Raw genomic sequence first — 19,468 nt, 5'->3', positions numbered from 1 at the left:
AAATGCAATATAACGATTTTTAACAAACATGGTTTTTTTTGTTTTAATCACGATATTTATTTTCTGTATTTTACATTAAAAAAAGTGATTTTGAAGTCTACCTCCATCGTAAAATGTTTATATTTGATGGTTGCAAAACAAATCCCATTTGGAGAATAAACAAGTCGAAGGGCGGCAGGGAGAAGCCACGCGGTAGCGTGATGTGTCCTGCAGAATGTCACACCGTGTGAGCTTCCACCCAGCGATAGAGCCTTCGGGAGTAGCGCGCAGGGCTCACAGTGGAGAATTCCTGCCCCCGATAACGTATACTCTTCCATAGATGCTCGAGCCGTTTCTTCAGGCCGTAGACTGTAAAGATGTCAATGATACCAACGAAATACCTCAACTCCGGGCCGTCCATGACGTGCAGCGGGTTTTTGTAATTTGGGAGCAGTCTGCGATTCTGCGCCATAACGTCTGAAATATTCGACACGGTGCTGAACTGAGGCCCGATCTTCTTCAGGGGAACCCGATTCCCAGGTGGCGCTTCTGGGGCGTCACTGGCTTCAGACCCTTCCATGTCCATGGAATCGCCTTCTTCCTCTACAGTTCCAGGAACGGATGCGCAGTGAGAGGTTGTGGGACTGCCCGTCCCGTTTATCGACCTAAGGATTGACGAGACACTTTGGCTTTATGTCCCTTCTATTTATTATTAGTGAATCTGTACCCCAAAATAATCTCACATCACTCAGAACTATAAGATTCCCATGTGTCCATTTTGTAGAGCAATTTAGTGTTTAAAATGTCCATTTTATTCATGTCATTCTTGGCTTTTTTTGTTTTCTACCTTTGCGTCCACAGAGCTTTTACACAGATGTCACCAAGTTCAGACTTACATACACAATATAAAAGAAGGTGCCTTTTTTCCTATAGAAGGACTCATCTCACCCACCCGCGCCCTCCCGGATTTAATTATCTCCATGCCCAATCGCCAACACATGCCTTTTCTGTTGCCTGTCTAGACTTGTTCTATTTCAAAAGTTACCAGTTCCCGGGAGATCTTGTGCATTCGCACTCTGTGGGTTCTTTATTGATAAAATTTAAGAACACTAATTTAGAACTTTGAGTCAAAAAAGGTCAATCTTATTTGTCAAATGAAAATCTAAACCGATCCTATATAATACTGCGTATATAAAATCCCATTCATTTAATAACCAGAAGAATAGAGCTGATAAACACTTGGTTGGAGGAGTCTATATATGAAAATACATCTTGTTTCAGCTATTATATGAGTGTCTGCCCCATGAGGTTTTACCCACCTTTTTGTCCTGACAATGAGGTTTGCAAGGGACCAACTCTGATTCTTCTCGTCGGGGTGCAGCGGCTGGAAGCCCACCAGAAGGCTGTAGTCTAACACATTGAGACTCTGTAGGAAGCGAGTGTCCAGCTCGGTCTGACGCAGCAGCCACTGACGCTGCTGATCTGATAAAGAAAGAGCAACAGCTTCAGGGGGTGAAGAATCGTGGAACATGAGTGAGGAGGGAATGGTGAGGAGTAATGCCTCCATTGGCAGTAGGAGCTTGAAATAATGGAATTTTAACTTAAACATGAAGCTAGAAATCTTTATTAAGGAGTTTGAGTTCAGAAAGCAAGCAGCATTGGAAGAATAAGAGATCTTCAAATGGAACATTTCAATGTCACTTCCAGGGACCTCCCTACAGTGTGGGTTTCAGGGTCTCGCACTGTGTGGGTTATTTATTGATACAAATTATTGTCTATTATATAGGTGTCTGCCCCATGAGGTTTTACTTACCCAGACAGATAACGCTTCCTTCAAAGTTGAGATCCTTAAAGACCTGGAGCACCCTGCTGCCCTCCAGCTCTGGTTCTGTCCAGCGACTCACCTGGCAGCCCTTAATATCATAACTACAGGTAGGACAAATAGAACATCAGAGAGCGTCATGGACAAACTACAACCCAAATGAACCCGCTACAGAAAAATAAATGAAGCGCACTCACCGCCCTAAGATTCTTTCATCCGGGAAGAACACGCTCTGCATGATGATGAAGTATTTCTGGGGAAGATGTTTAAAATTGAGTCAATGACACAATGGAAATAGGGTGTTTGCGTCCTATGTCTTGAGACTTGCATTTTCTACAATGAATCGTGCAGAATGAAGTTGAAAATGTCAGGGTTCCTTGCCATCAGAGACCCAATGATTAATCCCAACACTGGACATCCAGCTGAGACCCCAAGAACATCGACGACTAAACGACCCTAAATACGCCAGATAACGCTAACAAACAACTATATCCTGACGCTCCAACGTTTCTGGGACCACCTACAGAGACACCAGCCAAAAGGAGTGTTTTAAGGGTCAGACAGGACGGGTAAAAATCAGAAGAACAAGTGGTAAGCAGCCTAAGGTCAAGTCTGGTTTCCTGCTGCTTTCTTGGGACAGAGCCGGTTTAAAAGCAACCCCAGAAGCAGCAAAACGATAAATCATACTAAACAACCTACGCAAACTCTTTGAGCAGCCTATGGCACCAATGGAATTATACATTTAATCAAGAGCATGACCTGGTTATGAATGGGTATCACGTAACAGTACTCGTAACCTGCACAAAGGGAGGCATAGGTCAATCTGTGTAGGTCAAGCCTTTGCTTTAGTACTCAATGATGGTCTTTAGTGCTTCACAAAGGCCGAAAAATCTCACCTTTTTATGTTGAGCTCTGGTGATACTGTGTACACCTAAAATACAAACCAAGAATTAGAGGACTATAAATATATATACATATAACTTTTTCTCATTTGCCTCGAAGCATTGAGGAAGCAATATTATTTTATATTTTCTCCATTGTGTTTTTTGTTGTTGATGGAGCCATTGCCATTGAGTGTCTGAACTCAAGCTATACATTTGCTGGCTTCATTGATATGAAATCTTCCCGTTCAGGAAGTGCTCAAGTAAGCAGGTACAGCAGAAAACTGCTTCCCCCAGGCTGTAAAAAAATAGCATTCCATTCTGTCAAAGGAACAATTTTTTTTTTTCCGTAGACAATTAACTTGCAGTTCAGCACCAGCTTAGGAAAAGGCTGACATGCAGGCCTCTGCCATGCAACGTGATTACATGTGCTTTACCGGGCACATCCTTGCTTGTAAGTCTCACCTAATATCTTGACAAGTAAGGTATGTGGGTACGCCTGGAAATGCTGAATGTATTTTGGAAGTATCTGCAGAAGAAAGTGGACCTCCCGCTTGCTTTGGGTCTTCAGGAAGAACCTCTTGTCGTTTCTAAAAATGCAGTATATGTAAAAATGAACAGTGTTGGCATATAAAAGTGTTCCTACACTAAAAAGAGGGCAGCTGTTATCCGGGCACCACCAACCATTCTAATTGGATTTCATGAGTAACATAATAATTTCTCATTGTGCCTTTTTGTCCAGGTGGCTACAACCATTGCTCCTTACATGTGTAGGATTCTACTACAGGAGGCAGGTGGATGTTTATTACAACACCTACAAAATAACGCATTGTATATATTTCTCTCCTAATCTACTCTTTGGCCTGGAGCCAACTCTGTGGACCTAAATTCACTGCTTCCCGAGCCCCTGCATAAGGAAACTGAATTTTGGTGGTTACAGGACAATTACTCCTCCACAATTATCACTGACCTCAGATTCTAGCCAAGGATGATGGGACCTCCTACAGGTGGAGAGCACCTAGACTCTGAGGAGATACACGCAGGTGTATGTACACTTACGTTAGGAAGAAGTCAGCTTTGCTTTTGGAGTTGCTAATGAACTGTAGGTACAAGCCACAGGAGGAGAGAGACCTACGGTAACTGTCCTCTGACAGCCCAAGAGACTGTCGAAAATGAGCAAACACGGGTCCAGCGTAGGTCCTCATCACATAGCCCTAATGGACGAAAATGGCAAGAGGGACGGGGGGGGGGTCATCAATGTGTGTGCATGAAATGGGTAATGGCAGACTGATTGTTCCAGCATCCTACCTTGTGGCCTTGAGTGATCTTAGCACTATAATCTTCATCTGTGAGTGTTGGCTATAGAGAGAAAAAAGTGTAGGTAACAGATGTTCCAATAAAGGTTTAATACTCGATTTGATTACAGGTGAAAGATCACCGTTAAGGTGCTTCTGAAGTTGCTAAGATTTATATACATAAGTACTTCGTGGATGGGTTCTCACCGTTGGGTCACTGCAAATGGTGTCCTGAATGGCATCTTTAAGTCCTTCCTTTAAATCACATGTCAACGGGTAGAACTCATGTTCTCTGTCAATCTCGAAAAGGCCCAAGAGCTTCCAGCGCTGCCGAAGCTTCCAGAAGAGCCGGCGCCTCCTGGAGCTGCCTCGGGACTCTCCCTGAAGGGAAAGAAGAAGTAAAGGAACTCTGATAAAGAAGTATTGGTACACGCCAGGTAACGCCAGGTAACCATCGTATTAGCGCTGCTTGCATTCTGCCAGGAACCTTGGCATTCAGGTGGAGATATAGTAGAAGACCAGCACTGCTAGGGCAGGAATAAAGTAAAACAGGATTTTATATAGTGAAGATGGTTTATTTTATGGGTGGCAGTACCATAGAGTCCTCCATGCACAAGGGACAATGAATGAGGAGGTGACAGAGACATACAAAGGGCCTGGGCTGGTCCTGCACAGTCAGGAGGATTCGTAGGAGGGAGCGTAGCTAAACATGTGAGCGGTGTGTCAGCTCTCTGCACGAACACCAAGCTCACACAATGAAAATATATCACAGCAAAGCACTCGCGCATGAGAGCCGTACACAGAGCTATACCCAGGCCCTGGGGGCCGGATATCTACAGGCTCAGAGGGTTGGGTGCAGACAACATATCAGGTCTCAGTCTGTAGCTGGGGCTATTTCAGGAACTGCCGGCCCAGATATGGGCAAAAGCTGGAGGGTCAGAGATACTAAGCGCAGGCACACACAGAACTTGTACCCAGTACGCAGGCATAGGGGCTTGTCTGCACAGCATAGGTAGGAGTCTTTGGCGTGGAGATGGCCAGGAGTAAGGGGGGCTTCAAGTCAGGCTTAGGTGAGTTACAGAAGCTATGAGAGAGGACACACAGTCCACACTCCATTAATAAATATGGGAGATGGGCAAATACTAGGGCATAGCAAGACGGTCACCGAACACTCACCTGCTTAGTCACCATGTCAGTGTTAGCTGAGCAATGTCTTCCTTCCCCGTCCATTATCAGTCCAGTCCACCTGTCCTCACATACCCGTCTACCGTATCATTAACTATCTCTCCCCCAACTATTCCTCTTACATATAGTTACTTCATTGTTATGCTCGTGCTGTCACTACCTTGCTTTACCCCTTCTTCCTATACTTATTCAAACGGTTACTGCCCCATACCAAGTATTTTCCCCAAACATCCCTGTCCGGCTCAGTCTCCTCTCACCACTGCCCTGTCTCTGATTCCACTGCACAAACCCCCCTAGCGCAAACTGGATGGCAATTACTCCAGCCAGGCATGTACCATGTGTGGCTTTGAGAGGGTTCCTCGTAACCACAGCTTTACGTATGCCCATCATCCTCTTTTAAAGGGACCAGATGGGACTTATTTAGGGAGCTAAATGCTAGAGAGGAATCAGCAACACCTGATTCTGCAGCTTCACAACACTAGCTCATGCCTCCCCCTGCTGTGAAATAGACTGTTCCATTAAAATCCCTGCAGCCCGAAGTGGATGACATAAGAGATGTCCCATTGATAATTTAAAAGGGGAGCGACTGCTCTGCTACAGATGAGATCTCTCGCAAAGTCACAGCTAACAATTAAGCATTAAACCATCTTAGAAAATCACATCCAAATCAGTTACATGGTGACCTAGTGTTATTTTTCAGGGTAACAATTAAAAAAGTATCTGTGGATCTTTTAATACCTCCCAAGTGGATGGACAGTCCTTCTTTGGGCCCCAAACAACCCTGTCCCTCTTTCCTCCCCTAGTGTCCCTCAAACAGGTATGGCTTGGGGAAGGCCAGCATGGAACTGGTTGGCATTTCGGCCAGAAGCCGAAAAATGGACAGATATAAACTGAAATGAGTGGAACACAGTTTAAAGTTGGTGGACCACAAGCAAGAGTGGACAGGACTGAAATCATACCTTCCAAGCGTCCTATTTTTCATGGGACAGTCCTGTTTTTCAGGTACTCTGACACTTTTGCAGGCAGCGGGAATAATGGCCCAGTTAGCGAGATCCTCTTCTCTCCCCTGACAAATAAATCAATCTTCTGCAGCACACACCGCCATTAAAGCTCCCACGTGGCCACCTCGAGACACTTTGCTATGGCACTTTGGGTAGGGTGAGTGCTTGGCCCTGCTTACTGCCACCCAGCCCCACTCGCTCATGTCTTTGTCACACATCCCTAACACAGGTCCCTCAAGGTAGGTGTATATTAATTAAGCGCTTACCATTTACTTCCTATGGCCCCCATAAAAAAAGAGCACTATAGGCACATGTCTGGTCTGCCTCACATAAAATTGTAGTGTAATATATCTCCCAACATTTGAAATGTCCCCTTTTGTTGTGGGGTGTGGGGGGGGGGGGGGTCATAGCTGTGGCTGCAGGGCTTTGCCAAATCCTTTTATGTGATCCATGAATAGTTATTTGCTCCCGACAAGGGACGGTCCGGTCCAACATTCTTCAAACAGAGATCGTCCAGCTTAGACTGGCCCACTTGTGGAGGTGGGAGCACGGAAGGGTCACAGCATCCCACTGTAATAGCAAGGCTGCTATAAGGAAGAGATTCAGGCATGGTAAAGAAGTAGTGTGATCAGGGCTGGTGCAAGGATTTTTGCCACCCTAGCCAAAACATAATTTTGCTGCCCCCCTTGGCTCCACCCCCACAACATAATGACTGCGAGCCGCGCTAATTGAATGACCTAGTCGGGCGCCTCGTTTGCCTATAGGTGGCGCCGGCCCTGAGTGTGATTGATTGAGTGAAGTGAGATGGAGTGAGTATGTTTTAGTGTATGTGTGTGTTAGTGTGAGTGTTTGTGAGTGTGTGTAAGTGTGAATGTGTTGGTCAGGGCTGAACTGGCGATGAGGCTGTTCCTCAAAGCCTATGGTTTTATGCCCCCCACTTTGTGTCTATTTGGGTAAGGGGGGCAAGGGGCCAGACTTCCTGTTCCGCCCACAGCCGTGAATCACTCCGTTACTCTCTCTTATTATCTATCATTACTTCCTACATACAGAGTCCAAACATCTAGGATTTTAACACCCAGGTAACCCTAATCGTAACTCCCATTGTAAATGGCTTTCTAGGCAACAGGAAGACCAGACATGGATACAGCGTGTTTAACGTTTGTGTACAATGCTGTCAAGATAATCAGTTACACACCTTGCACCTTTGGACAGCCTATTGCACCCACACGTTTCATCAAACATCTTCCCAAACTCCTTAACACGGATGGCATTAACCGATGATGACATCAAAGACTAGAGGCTTGACTTATAATTAACAATTTCTTGATCACTAATAATTCTAAGTGGCTGTGGAGTAGATGTACATCTCTACACGTTTTCCACAATGTGAGGGGGGTATATTTACAGGCCCTTGGGACACATCTTTTTTTTATTCTAAGCCTGGAGATGTCAGAGTTCCATCATGCTTTGGCGGCTTCGTCAGAAAGCGGTTAAATCCCTCGGCAGCAGTGAGAGATGCCGGCTGGACTCAGCAACACCTCAAAGGTATCTGTTTGTTGAATATAAATAACCCTCATCAGAACCCTGAAAGCACGATGAAAATCTGCTGGCGCCATATAAATAAACGTCATCAACCTAATGCTGTTTATGAAATTATTTAGGGGAACCCCCTGCCTGCAAACAGGTCGTTATTCACACCTACATTCATATTTGAGTTGTTTTACCACAGGGATGTCCTACCTAAGCTTGCCAGGCATTCTCTAGCGCTGAGCGATGGGTTACGTATCATACAGAAGATTGATACATGGTCCTAGTGGTGATGGCTGGATGCCTGTAGGTGTGGATGTATCAGTGGGAATGAGATCCTTTTAATGAGTTTTTACACGGCAAGCCTTACCGAGAAAGGGGTGAAGGCTGAACTTTATATACATATCCGCTCCTCATATAACAGCCCCATATGGGTCAATTCTCAAAATAGACTGGAGGGGATCTATTCAGCCAGGAGGTAACAATAGAAAATACATTGGCAAAAGGAACATGATTCTACTAATACACCAATTGCCAAGAGCCATCTATGATTATAGAAAGTGCCCCAAAAGCCATCTATGATTATAGCGCAGATATGTAATAAAGTAATAAAGACGTTCTATGATCCAGCAAAGCAGAGGTAGCCCTGGCCCAAAAGGTCCATACTTACCGACACTCGGCTGCCAGTGTGGGACCTCGTCTTGTTAATCCTTTCCATTTCTCTGGGTTCACTATCACCATAGACAGCTGGATGGCAGGCGGTAGAAGATGTCAAGGTCTAAAAAAAGGGGGCAATGGGCAGAATCCAAGAAGATAAAATGTAAGGAGGACTTCATGGGTACCTACAGATCAGCCTCAGCTACTTGGAAGGACCTGGAAATGTAGGCGAATTGAGCAGAAGGCAACGCAGGCGAACTGGGGAGATCCTGGACGGGAGATTCGAGTTGTTGATGCAGAAGAAAGTATGTGGACCTTGAGATACAATGTACCCCAGGTGGATCTCGACAAGGCTCAAATGGAACGAGTAAGAGTGGAGTTAAAGGGAGTCCTGAGCGAGAGGCAGGGTCTGCAGCCGGCATGGCGTTTCCAGCTTGTGTCTGGTTGCCAGGTGACTGGTTTGTTTGACTTCCCCTGTGTTTAACTAAAAGACTCTGAGGGTTTATCAGGACCTGCACAACAAGCTCTATAAATAAGCAGAATACAGCAGCAGCTACGCAGTCCTAAATCACAGAGCCCACATCCTAAGACCCCCTTAACCTCTGGAGAGACGGAGAAGACTTCACTGCTGATCGAGATGTCGGCTTTTACCACACTGACCGCCAAAGGATGAAAAGAAATAGAAAACTGGAAACTTTAACAATCCTCCATTGTTTGCGTTGGGGAAGCAGACCACAAGGAAACACTTACATACGTCTCGCGGGACGCTATAATACGGTGTTTATTTACAGCAATCAGCGTACAAATGAGCGATCTGACACACCGAGTGTAACCAAAGAGACGCAAAAGGGAACGGGCCGCCTGGCTCATTACCTCCCATACTGTTCTATTTTTAAATAACGGCACCTACAAAGGATATTTTTTTGTGCGGGATTTTCATGTTACAGTTACAAACGTTTAATACTCTTTACAAATCCATTGTTTATTCCCCTCCTGCTTTAATTCTGCAATGGTTTAATCAGCAAAAAAAAAAACACCCGGTTAACAGACATGCGTCTTGAAAATCTTTAAAATATTTGCAGGATGGGAAAATTGAATAAAAAGCGTCAAAACTAATATACACTACGAGAATAGGCTTTTTTTAAATTTAAACAATGCTTTCTAATTTTAATTTTTTAATGCTTTCTGTTTCCTGTACAGATATATGCAAAAGAAGGGGGAAAAACAGGAAAAAAATATTACTTTGTATTTTATCCAACATATTACACTGATGATCTCTTACTGCTCTTCCCATAAAAACACAGGCGGTAAAATAAACCTTCAAACTGATGCTTGGTTTGAAATTCAGCGTACACGGTGGGGATGACCGCGTGTTCAGCATGCGTTATCGTGTTTTTTTTTACGCACGGGAAAGTCCAAAAGACTTATTTTACATGATAACTATCAGTGTGAGCGTCCCACCAGTCGCCCTAATTCCTGTAAGCCATTCTTGTTCAGGAAAACACACAGAAACACAAGTCTATTAATAAAAGTAAATACAGTATTAAGGATTTTTAAGTATTTTCTCCAACAGCTTCACACTTCTTATGCCTTTAATTGGATGTATCACTAGCAAAAACATATATATTTCTATGTAACGTTTTGAATGATGCAATGGGAAACCGTTAATGTACTGAGTTATAAGATTTCTAACGAATTTGCAGATGTTACTCATTTAAGCAGCGCAGGTTTACATTTGTATTCTCCTGCACCTACGTATTTATCATTATCACAAGAAATATGGGCTACCTGTTCTCAGTGCAGAACATAAAGAAAAACAGGTATTTTAATGGCACCTTAAAACAGATGCTGCCTATCCTTTGATCAATGAGCTACCATTCAAATGAGATACGTACTCCTAGCCACGTTTGGCTCTCAACAGTAGAGATTTTACCGTTTCACCACTAAGTGTCAGTGTCGCTTTAACAAAGGTTTCAAAATGTGGCTAACGTTCGCTGTCTGAACGCAGTGTTCTGGAGCAAAGATGGAGTTCTGTATTTAGGAAGGGGTGTCCTGCGGTCCCGATACCCTAGATTTGAGATGAGGAATGTCATATTACATGAGACATCTGGTCTCCGAGCATATAAGATATAAGTCTGTCATCAAGATCAAAAACACACGGAGGGACTTCTGATCTCCCGCCTTCAGTTTGATTTATTCTTTGAGCTCCGGCCTTTCCACATGACAAACGTCACAAAGACTCCTAAAGAAGAAAAATTATAGACATTTAAAGTACATACCAGCCACAACTTGAATGGGTTTCACCAGCATTGCTACCATCCTACAGGGGATTGGGGTATTTTTTTGCTACAGAAACAGAAACCTAAATAAAAATCAGAACCTACGACCTGGACGCAGTTCCCGCTCACTACCGCTGAGTTTAATGCTATCTCATCTATAAAGGGAACTGTTTCCAGATCCGTATCAATAGGATGTTACACCTTCAGGGTCTGAATCCTCACTAAACTCAGCAGCTGGGACTCTGAAACGAGTGTCACTCACCAATGAAAAGCAGCAGAATCAGGGCAGCCAACAAGGGCAATATGACTGAGTACTCGCGCGGCAGGAAAAAGGTGTGGATCACGTGGTCACTGTCAATAAACGGCTGGAAATAAAAGAGATTCCGTTAATTAAATATCAACACGTATGCTGTATTTGTCTTATCAAACAGTCACGGATAATGACCATGCGCAGCTGCGTGTGTCCACCATCCCCGAGGCAAACAGATGTGAACGCACAGAAGTTAAAGGTCCACATCGATGAGTTTTCAGGTATATCTAGTAAAACGTACCACATTACTGTAGCTGCCACACCGGTTTCAATTCCCTCAAACTATTCATTATGAAGGGCCAGCACAGGCAGGTTTTCCAGCAAAAAGGCCCGAAACAACCCCGTATAATGTATAAGGAGACTTGGAGCAAAAATCTCAGATGTATCTATACATTTTACAGGGCCAGCCAAGCTCATCCTTCAGGAGAAGCAGCTCACGAAGGTTGGACCTTCATAACGCATAGTGAAGCTGAGCAGTTAAAAGCACAGCTCTCCGCTTAGTGAATAATCCCCGATGTGCCACACAATGTACCGGCATCATATTGCGGTTGCCATAGTGATTTATGCTTCCGTACGAGGGATCCATATTGCACGGCTTGTACAGGACATTAACATGGGGAAAGTCCATGTTAATGTATAACAATACATGTGTAAACATACATTGCACCAGCGTGTCACTGCAGCAGAAGCACTAATGCAAAGGATGGCTGCATGTAACAAGCAGTGTAGTAATACAGTGTTGTGTTGTGTTGTGTTGTATTACTGTGTCCCTGCGAATGACACACAGGCCATTACACCGTATAGTTGTGCTTCACGTACCAGGCAGATGACCCACACGGTGTAATAAACAAACAGCAGCGAGCTGAACGCCACCAGCCCGGCTCCCGCCGCCCTGTCACTGCCTGTGGCCTGTAAGAGACAAGGAACAGACGGCAGGTTCACCAAAAACACGACCGTGACAGAAACACACGCAGCAATAAATCAATGAAACCCGACTCACCATCTCAGCCCGTAGGAAACTTCCGCACTTCCGGGTTCATCCAAGCACCAATCACATATCCCGCGACGCGCAGAGCATCTTGGGAGTGGTAGTTTCGAGGACGACGCGATAGATTGAGCCACGTAGTAAAAACTGTGATGGCTTTCGGCTGTGGAAAGGAAATGAGCTGCTGTCAGCGAATGTGCGGTTATGGTCACTGAAACATGCATAAATAATAATAATAACTATCAAAACAATCACAGACTAAATTTATGTCTCCTGGCCTTGAGGTTGGCTATAAGGGGAACCTCGGGGGTGTGACTTAGAGGGGGTGGATGCCTCCCATGTTGGTCCCCAAACTCTAATGTACGTTTTTCCTCCCCTCATGCCCCCTCTTTTCTAGGAGGGCAGAGTGTTTGCTGGGTATGAGGGTATAACAGGGTTCTTAAAAGCCCCAATAATGTGTATAGAATCAGCAGGAAATGGGTTTATACATTAAATGGTGTACATAACATATTCTTCTGCTATGTAGTTATGTATCTGTGGGATATAGTCACATATAAAGTCTGTCAGCCTGACTCGGCTCCCTGAAACACCGCTACCCAATGGGCTGACCTCCCCAACGGGCCGTTAATACCATGGAGGTAGTGCCGACTCATCACTGTCCGCCAGAGTTTCCTGCCCTGGTGGGTCACTAGGATATGATGTCATATCCCGATACCCTTTACGACAGCAACGTGGAGGAGACGGCAGACATCGCTGCCCTTGGTTAGGCATAGGGCAGCTCCTCAGGTGAATACGCCACTGGTTATAGGCAACTATATTATTGGGCTTCTTGGCAGGGCTTCTTCATCCCCAGGCTACAAGATGCTATCTCTCCCCTGTCATCCCACCAGGTGAGGTGACCTTCAATGAGACATCCTAGACATCTCGTCTTTAATTGTCCATGTGACAGCCAGGAAGATACAGAGTAGAAACAGGGGTGGTGGCGCTAGGTGGAAGAGGGCAGATAAAGTGCAGGTGAGGGCAAAAGGAAGGGGCTTGGTTTGCTGCTTCTGCCTAAGGAGCTGATCTGCCTGGGCGCCATCACCAGGTTCTCCTCTTTGGTAGCAGGCTGAAGCGGGGAGCTGAAGACATGACTCGTCTTGGGCAATAAAGCCCCTGTACCCCCCCCCCTGGAAACCAAAAGGGCATCCAAAGCCCTTTTGAACTCCAGTAAATGATGCTTCTGGGGCAAAACCAGAGAACTGCCACGAGTGGTGGTGGTGATTCCCAGGATGCTAGAGAGATACTTTTTAGAATGGGTCCAAAACTGGGACAACTAGGACTTCTGTGCATTACATGTCAATAAATAAAATCTCGTTGGTTACACTAGAGTGTAAGCTCCTTCAACCATGACCCTTCTCTACCATTACCCCGATGTATCTAAACATACGAATACTGGTATTCCTTTAGATAAACTAATAGTGAGGCTTTAGACACCATGCTCTTTGTTTACAATGATCATCCTTACAAGTTGCTTCTGTATCCCAAACCTGCAATAATGCTTTATTTTTGTTTTCCCTGTTATTTTGAGCTGCCCCCTGTGTGCGTGGGGTATAATTTTGGCGCGCTGGCACCCAGTCATTTAATTCCCTGTAATTGTACGGAGCCTTTGAGCGTTTAACAGGCAAATTTCTGCTTTCATGCTGCAGAAGAAAAGATTAAAGGATTCCTTTTTTTTCAACCTGTTCCTGCCAGATGGTTCTTCCCGCAAAGGAGCTAATCACGTCCAACACAGAGTTACGCGCCCACATGCACCAAAATAATTCTGGCTAAAATTAGATCTTTCCCCTTATTTTTACGTCGATACAGAAATTTAAAGCATTTAATAGACATAGGCTGCTGGCATCATTGCGCTATACCAGCTTAACCCACGCCCGGCTGCGTCAGTATCATTGGTAACGGCTTTTAACGTCTTTGTGAATATAATTGCCAATTCTATCTCGTACCTACACATACTTCCATGATCCATGATTTTGGGTGTCCGGTTAGAGGCATGGCGAGGGGACAGTGGCTTTAATGTGACATTGTATCAATAGCCAAGCGTTAAGAAAAATAATATATTATGTTATTAGATGTTGATTGGCATGATACACGTATTGTCTCTCCCTCCACATGTATGTAAAGGGCATGTGGAATGTGGGTTGTAGCGGTGGGTTCATATATGTTGCCCTACTCTGCTGTGTTACTCTGATGACCCCCATTTCCAGCGCCCAAATATTGTGCCTGGTTAATAGTCTTACGCTGTCCATCCTCGTGGTATTCCCAGGGCTGGGTCTTCTCCTGCTATTTGACACTCGGGTGCTACACATTTTTCGGCTTTGAGGTCCAAGTGCTTTTTTTGTCCCCGTAATGATGGATTCCTCCTTCGTTTGCCTGCTTTGTTGCGTGGGGCTGGTTTTGGGGGAACCTTCTGGCTGCATCAAAGTGAACCCCTGCAAATGTCTGATGAAGGACGGGTCAGGGGTCATTAACCTGGCTGCCCTGGGGGACTCCGAAGGATTCCTGCTAAGGGATAGAAAGCTCCAGCGTGTAACGGAGGGCAGCGAGGTGGAGGAATTCGTTACTTTTAGCCCCTGTCACTTCTTCATCGAACCAGAGGCTTCTGTGAATTGCTCACGTGTGGCTTTGTGTATTAAAACCAGGTAACAGACTCACTTAATTTACTGAACATATTTACTGTGGGAGGAAATGGCTTTTTGTGGCTCAAAGCGCAACCAACAGCGTAATAATACGTCTCTGGATGTGCGCTATAAGACCTCCAGCCCCTCTCCCCTTTTTCACTTACCTGTTAGACTAGGAGGAGTGATTTCCGACCTATTGCTGTTTTGGGGTAAAGCAAGAACTGTATTTCGGCTTGTGTGTTTCCTTCTTCTCAGTGTTATGATGTCACCTGGCATATTGGGGCGACACTGTAGGGTTTATTCACTAAAGAAGAGCTGACAGTAAAGTTTGGAGGAGAGTTATGGTTTCACCTCCTTGACATGAGCTTCTGCTGCAAGATGACCTTGGTTGGCCCTGTATAATGTATAGTTAAACCAGCGAGAATTTTAAGTCTCCTTGTCTGAGTTATGCATTACAAATGGCCGCTCAGCCCGTCTTCCTGGAGATATTGCCATTGTCGGCCCTTTCGCAATGAATAATGATGTGAAGTAGTTGAAGTCAAAACTGTGCTGCAAACTATTCTGCCACCGACTTTGGTGAATGAAGCCCTCTGAGATAAGAAAGAGAGATTTGTGCATGAAGATAGACAAAGTATCACCAAGTATCGGACCAGAATGCAGGAGATCCAGTGTGGTTGGACCCTCAAGGTAACATAAGACAGTCCCTGACTTCAAGCATTACTAGAAAATAGCGTGTGTCTCAGTTTACATGTTCATCGTCTCATCTAATTTACAAATGCCTGACAAATCTGCCACTTGAGAATTACCCAATATTCCCAACGTGCTCCATTTGCAGACATCTGCTGGCTCAGAGGGATGTCCCCCATTACCTGGGGTTTGGAGAGCAGGGTAACAGTGACTTCTCCTACGACAACGCAAGCAAAATCCTGTCTGTCACCTATCAAGGTGAGAGGAGTGTTCTGGACTTGGCTCGAGAGAAAGAGGGTCTTTTTATAAGATATGTATTTGAAGGTTCTACATGGTAATATGTAGCTCATTCATTTAGGAATGTGCAGATGACACTTTAAAATATGAACATTATACGTCATTGGGGGGGAAATTTTAATTTAATCAGTCTTGGAAAAGAACGTTACACCAAACTTTGCATTAGTCATAATTCTGTAATATAACCGGTTTGATGATTTATTCTTGGGAACACAACGCAACCAAAATACCTGAGTAGGATTGAAATATTGAGGTTTGGGGCAATAAATCATTGTTAAGTCTCATTGTCCCCTTTTTCTTTTTAGATATAATGGTGTCATCTGAGCAAACGATGGTTTAGTGGGAAGTAAAAGTACTTCTAAATACTGCCACAGGAGGGAGGCGCACATAATGGTACAGACAGAGTCTCATGACCGAGAATAAGTGAAGTTCATCAGAGTGTTCTACGCAGCCCGTTCTTGGTGATCGCTGGGCTTTGGTTGAACAGGAATGGTTGGCCTTGTCATTCTAGCTAATCATTGCCAGAACGCCCAACCATACCATAGTAAACCATTTCCAATACCTGGAAACACGGTGAAATTCTTGCTAGGACACAAATAGAATCAACGTGATACTTTTATTGAGTAGAATCATAGTGAAAGCTTTCATGATGTTTAGGGACACCTACCAATGTTCTTGGCTACACTAATGGATGGGAACTTGATCTTGTTTTTCTTTACTTTTCCAGATATAACATCCAGCTACTTGAAAAGCGTTGTCCATTTCAACTGTAGTCCGACCAGCTCCATCACTTTCCTCCAGGACACTCCGAGTCCTCACATCCTGGAAATCGTGGTGGAAAGTCCTTGTGCCTGTCCCAGCAGCTGCCAGACCGAGGATGTCGGTCCTGCCACCATCATTCTAATCATGTTTGCTCTATCTACCGCAGTTTACTTTCTGTTTGGTGAGTTTGGAGTCGGACGTGTCATTGACATCACCGGTTGACCCCAGTATCTGCGGCTAAGGTCGCGAGTGCTGGGAAAAAAAATACGCTCTGTGTATTTCCAGCCCTGTTTTTGGGAACCAGGGTGGAAAAAATAGTCCCCTGTGAGCCGTGACAGCAAATAAATGTTTGAAATCTCTTATGAATATATTTTTAAGTTACACAAGCTAAATTTTAGCTTTTACTGAACACCAAGAAGACATTTCTGGACCTAACTCATACCCGTCTTTCTTATGAACTTAGGTACCTGCTCTCTGCGTTCCATTCAAACATCAGAGGGTATCCAGATCTCCCCCGAACCTCACATCTGGTGCTGGATCTGCTTTATGTTCCCAAAAGAGAGCGCACTTAGGAAGGGCCGGATGGTCAGCAGTTCCAGAGACGCTTTCACGGTGTAGACAATGATTTGATCAGATGGGGAAAACATACCAAATACTCCAGTGTAGAAATGTATGCATTATATGTACGTGTTGAGGGACCACAGATAACATTTTTGATAATTTAACACAATCTTCTGTTTGGATGTCACATTAAATGGTCTACTTGTTTGTATTTAATCAGCAATTAAAAAAATACAATGGAAGTAAGTCATAAAAACAAAAAGTTATTACCCCTGGCTGGAACAGAAGGGGGGTTAATAGCCCAGATAGGTTCAATATTACCTTAATAAGGGCGGTTGGACTGAGGGTGAAATGGATTACACATAGAACCCTTTGGACTGCCCCGCTCTGGAATGAGAGTCCACCTAGCCCTAAGAAATAGCAATCATAAATACAAAGGTGAAACGGAGGTGATCGGATCGTCACGGTTTAAAGAATGTGCTTTATCTATAGACGGAGGTGTTGGGCGTTCTTGGGTTGTAGGGTAAATATCTGGGCTAGGTTACCGCCATCAATTCTAGATTACAATACCCCTGTTCTCCCATGGGTGGAGTAAGTCCTAGGTATGTAGTTATTTGTGTCAGCGTCTGTTACCAACAACATTAAGTAATCAAAAGGACACGCTGAATAACTGCAACCGAGTAAATTTACTTTCAGGGTGCTGTCCCAGGTTAAAGACACCCGGATCGTGTATTATTTAATTCCTCAATTATAATTTCACTTGTAAACTCCCCAAGAGACAGGTAGACTATACATTAAAACCTTGTGTAACATCAGCAGATATGTTTGACAAATTGTCATCAAGAAAGCATTACATTTTGATTCAGGAGAAGGAATTATTAAAACAGGACATTCACTTATTAAATAAAAGGTTTATATGGGAGATAACAAGGATTATGAATACAAAAACACCTATAAATATATTAAAAAACTATAAAATACTTCCCTATATGTATTTGATCCACTGTTCAAGGGTTCTACCATTTATCCCCTTTGTGGAAAAAGAATCAACTATAGAAAAATATAGAAATCAATAAAATCCATATTTTTCAAATATTTTCATAAAATAATACAGAAAATGGTAAGTTAAATTATTATTACTTATTATTGACAGGACGATGCATTGGGTATCTTGATCTGCTTGGACTTAGTAAGCATCAGGGTCCTTGACGTTACCACGTTGGGGGCGACCATCTGAAATCTCAAAATCCGAAAAAGACACCAAGACAACCGCAGGGACATTACCAAAAGAAGTCTTTATTTCGCTTAAACCTCTCCCCAAAGGCTACCAATATCTGATCACACAGGTACAATGGAATTAGAGGTACAAATTACGACAGGCGAGATGCAGATACCATGAAATGCGCCGTTCTGAGCCTTCTAAAAGCTCTGAAAAAATAGAAATCACATTTTCCTTTTGTGAAAAACTATAAATCGATTCTCTCCGCGTTGCCAATAGATTCTGAATTATGTGCAGCTCTGGACAATTTATTTTTGCAAAAAATAGCTTTATTTCCTTTATATATTCTCTGTATATATCTTACCATCTGAATATAAACATTTTTTTTTCATTGGAATTTCTTGTTGGTCATTTCTAAATTAAGAAAAAAGGAGAAAATAGGTGAGCGACAAAAATAGTGGTTTTCGTGTATGCATAAAGTATGAATTTAGGAGTAACCAAAAAAATAGTGCAGATTTACATACTGCATTTTATTTAAACTAGGTGTTTAATTCCGGAATTACGATAATATTAAAATAAAATAAAAAAATACATTTTGTGTTTTGGGAGAAATGGTCGGACTCCAGAGTTACATTTTGAGATGAAACATTGATTCTACATCAATTATTTTTGAAAGGAGATTTATCTAGGCATTAATTTTCAAAGGTTATGTTAAATACTCTTTTTTTTAATAAGCAGAAACGCTCAATTATGCAAAAGTACTTTTATCATTGTACAGAATGAGGCGAATTTAATTAAATTTAATAATTTATGCTCTAGAAAGGAGTCCATGTACAAAACCTACGGTCGTAAAACATATAGTCTCACTGAATCATTGCTGTGTGTGTATACTAATGTCTGACCAAATAATGGGGAAATAGGGTGAATCCCCCTTTGTCAAATTTCACTATTTTAGTGAAATACTACCTTGTCACATTACTTTTTTATTATTTGTAGGGTACACAGGCTCCTGTGTGTAGTATGTAAAAAGTATGTTTTTTTTTAACATATGATTTTGCCTTTTTTTTTTTTTTGGGTTAAACCCAAATTCATAGTCTGACCATAAAGTCCTGAGAATATGGTTCTGTTTGCCATGAAGTGGTATCTCCGAGGTTATGGGTTTGGATGGCTGCGATCATCAGCACACAGCCTGACCAGCAGATCGCCGCGGTGTCCGTTAATAAACGTAGCGGCCCCCAAACTGGCGGAAATCAGCATATTAGATCAGTAATGATCAGCCGCCCTCTACACGAAAGCCTGGCAAGAAGATGTTTTTTGAGCTAGACCGAAAGCATGTGCCGTGTGATCTAGAACCTGGCTTC

General features: G+C 43.5%; 1 protein-coding gene across 1 annotated transcript; it reads right to left on the bottom strand.

Moving 5' to 3' along the window:
• Window positions 1-217: 217 nt before the first annotated feature.
• PIP5KL1 (phosphatidylinositol-4-phosphate 5-kinase like 1) lies at window positions 218-4,026 on the bottom strand. Its single transcript, XM_089496016.1, has 8 exons — window positions 3,991-4,026; window positions 3,742-3,896; window positions 3,148-3,272; window positions 2,698-2,732; window positions 1,999-2,054; window positions 1,793-1,905; window positions 1,295-1,461; window positions 218-481 (listed from the first exon to the last, which is right to left on the bottom strand). The coding sequence occupies exons 2-8, from the start codon at window positions 3,885-3,887 to the stop codon at window positions 218-220; spliced, it is 906 nt and encodes a 301-aa protein (XP_089352142.1). The 5' UTR covers window positions 3,888-3,896; window positions 3,991-4,026.
• Window positions 4,027-19,468: the final 15,442 nt, after the last annotated feature.

This window comes from Sceloporus occidentalis, unplaced genomic scaffold (genome assembly GCF_023333645.1).
Source record: "Sceloporus occidentalis isolate IW3139 unplaced genomic scaffold, rSceOcc1.0.p SCAF_87, whole genome shotgun sequence".
Lineage (NCBI taxonomy): Eukaryota > Metazoa > Chordata > Lepidosauria > Squamata > Phrynosomatidae > Sceloporus > Sceloporus occidentalis.
Note: the sequence above shows the minus strand (reverse complement) of the source record. Positions and strands in the feature narration are given on the sequence as shown.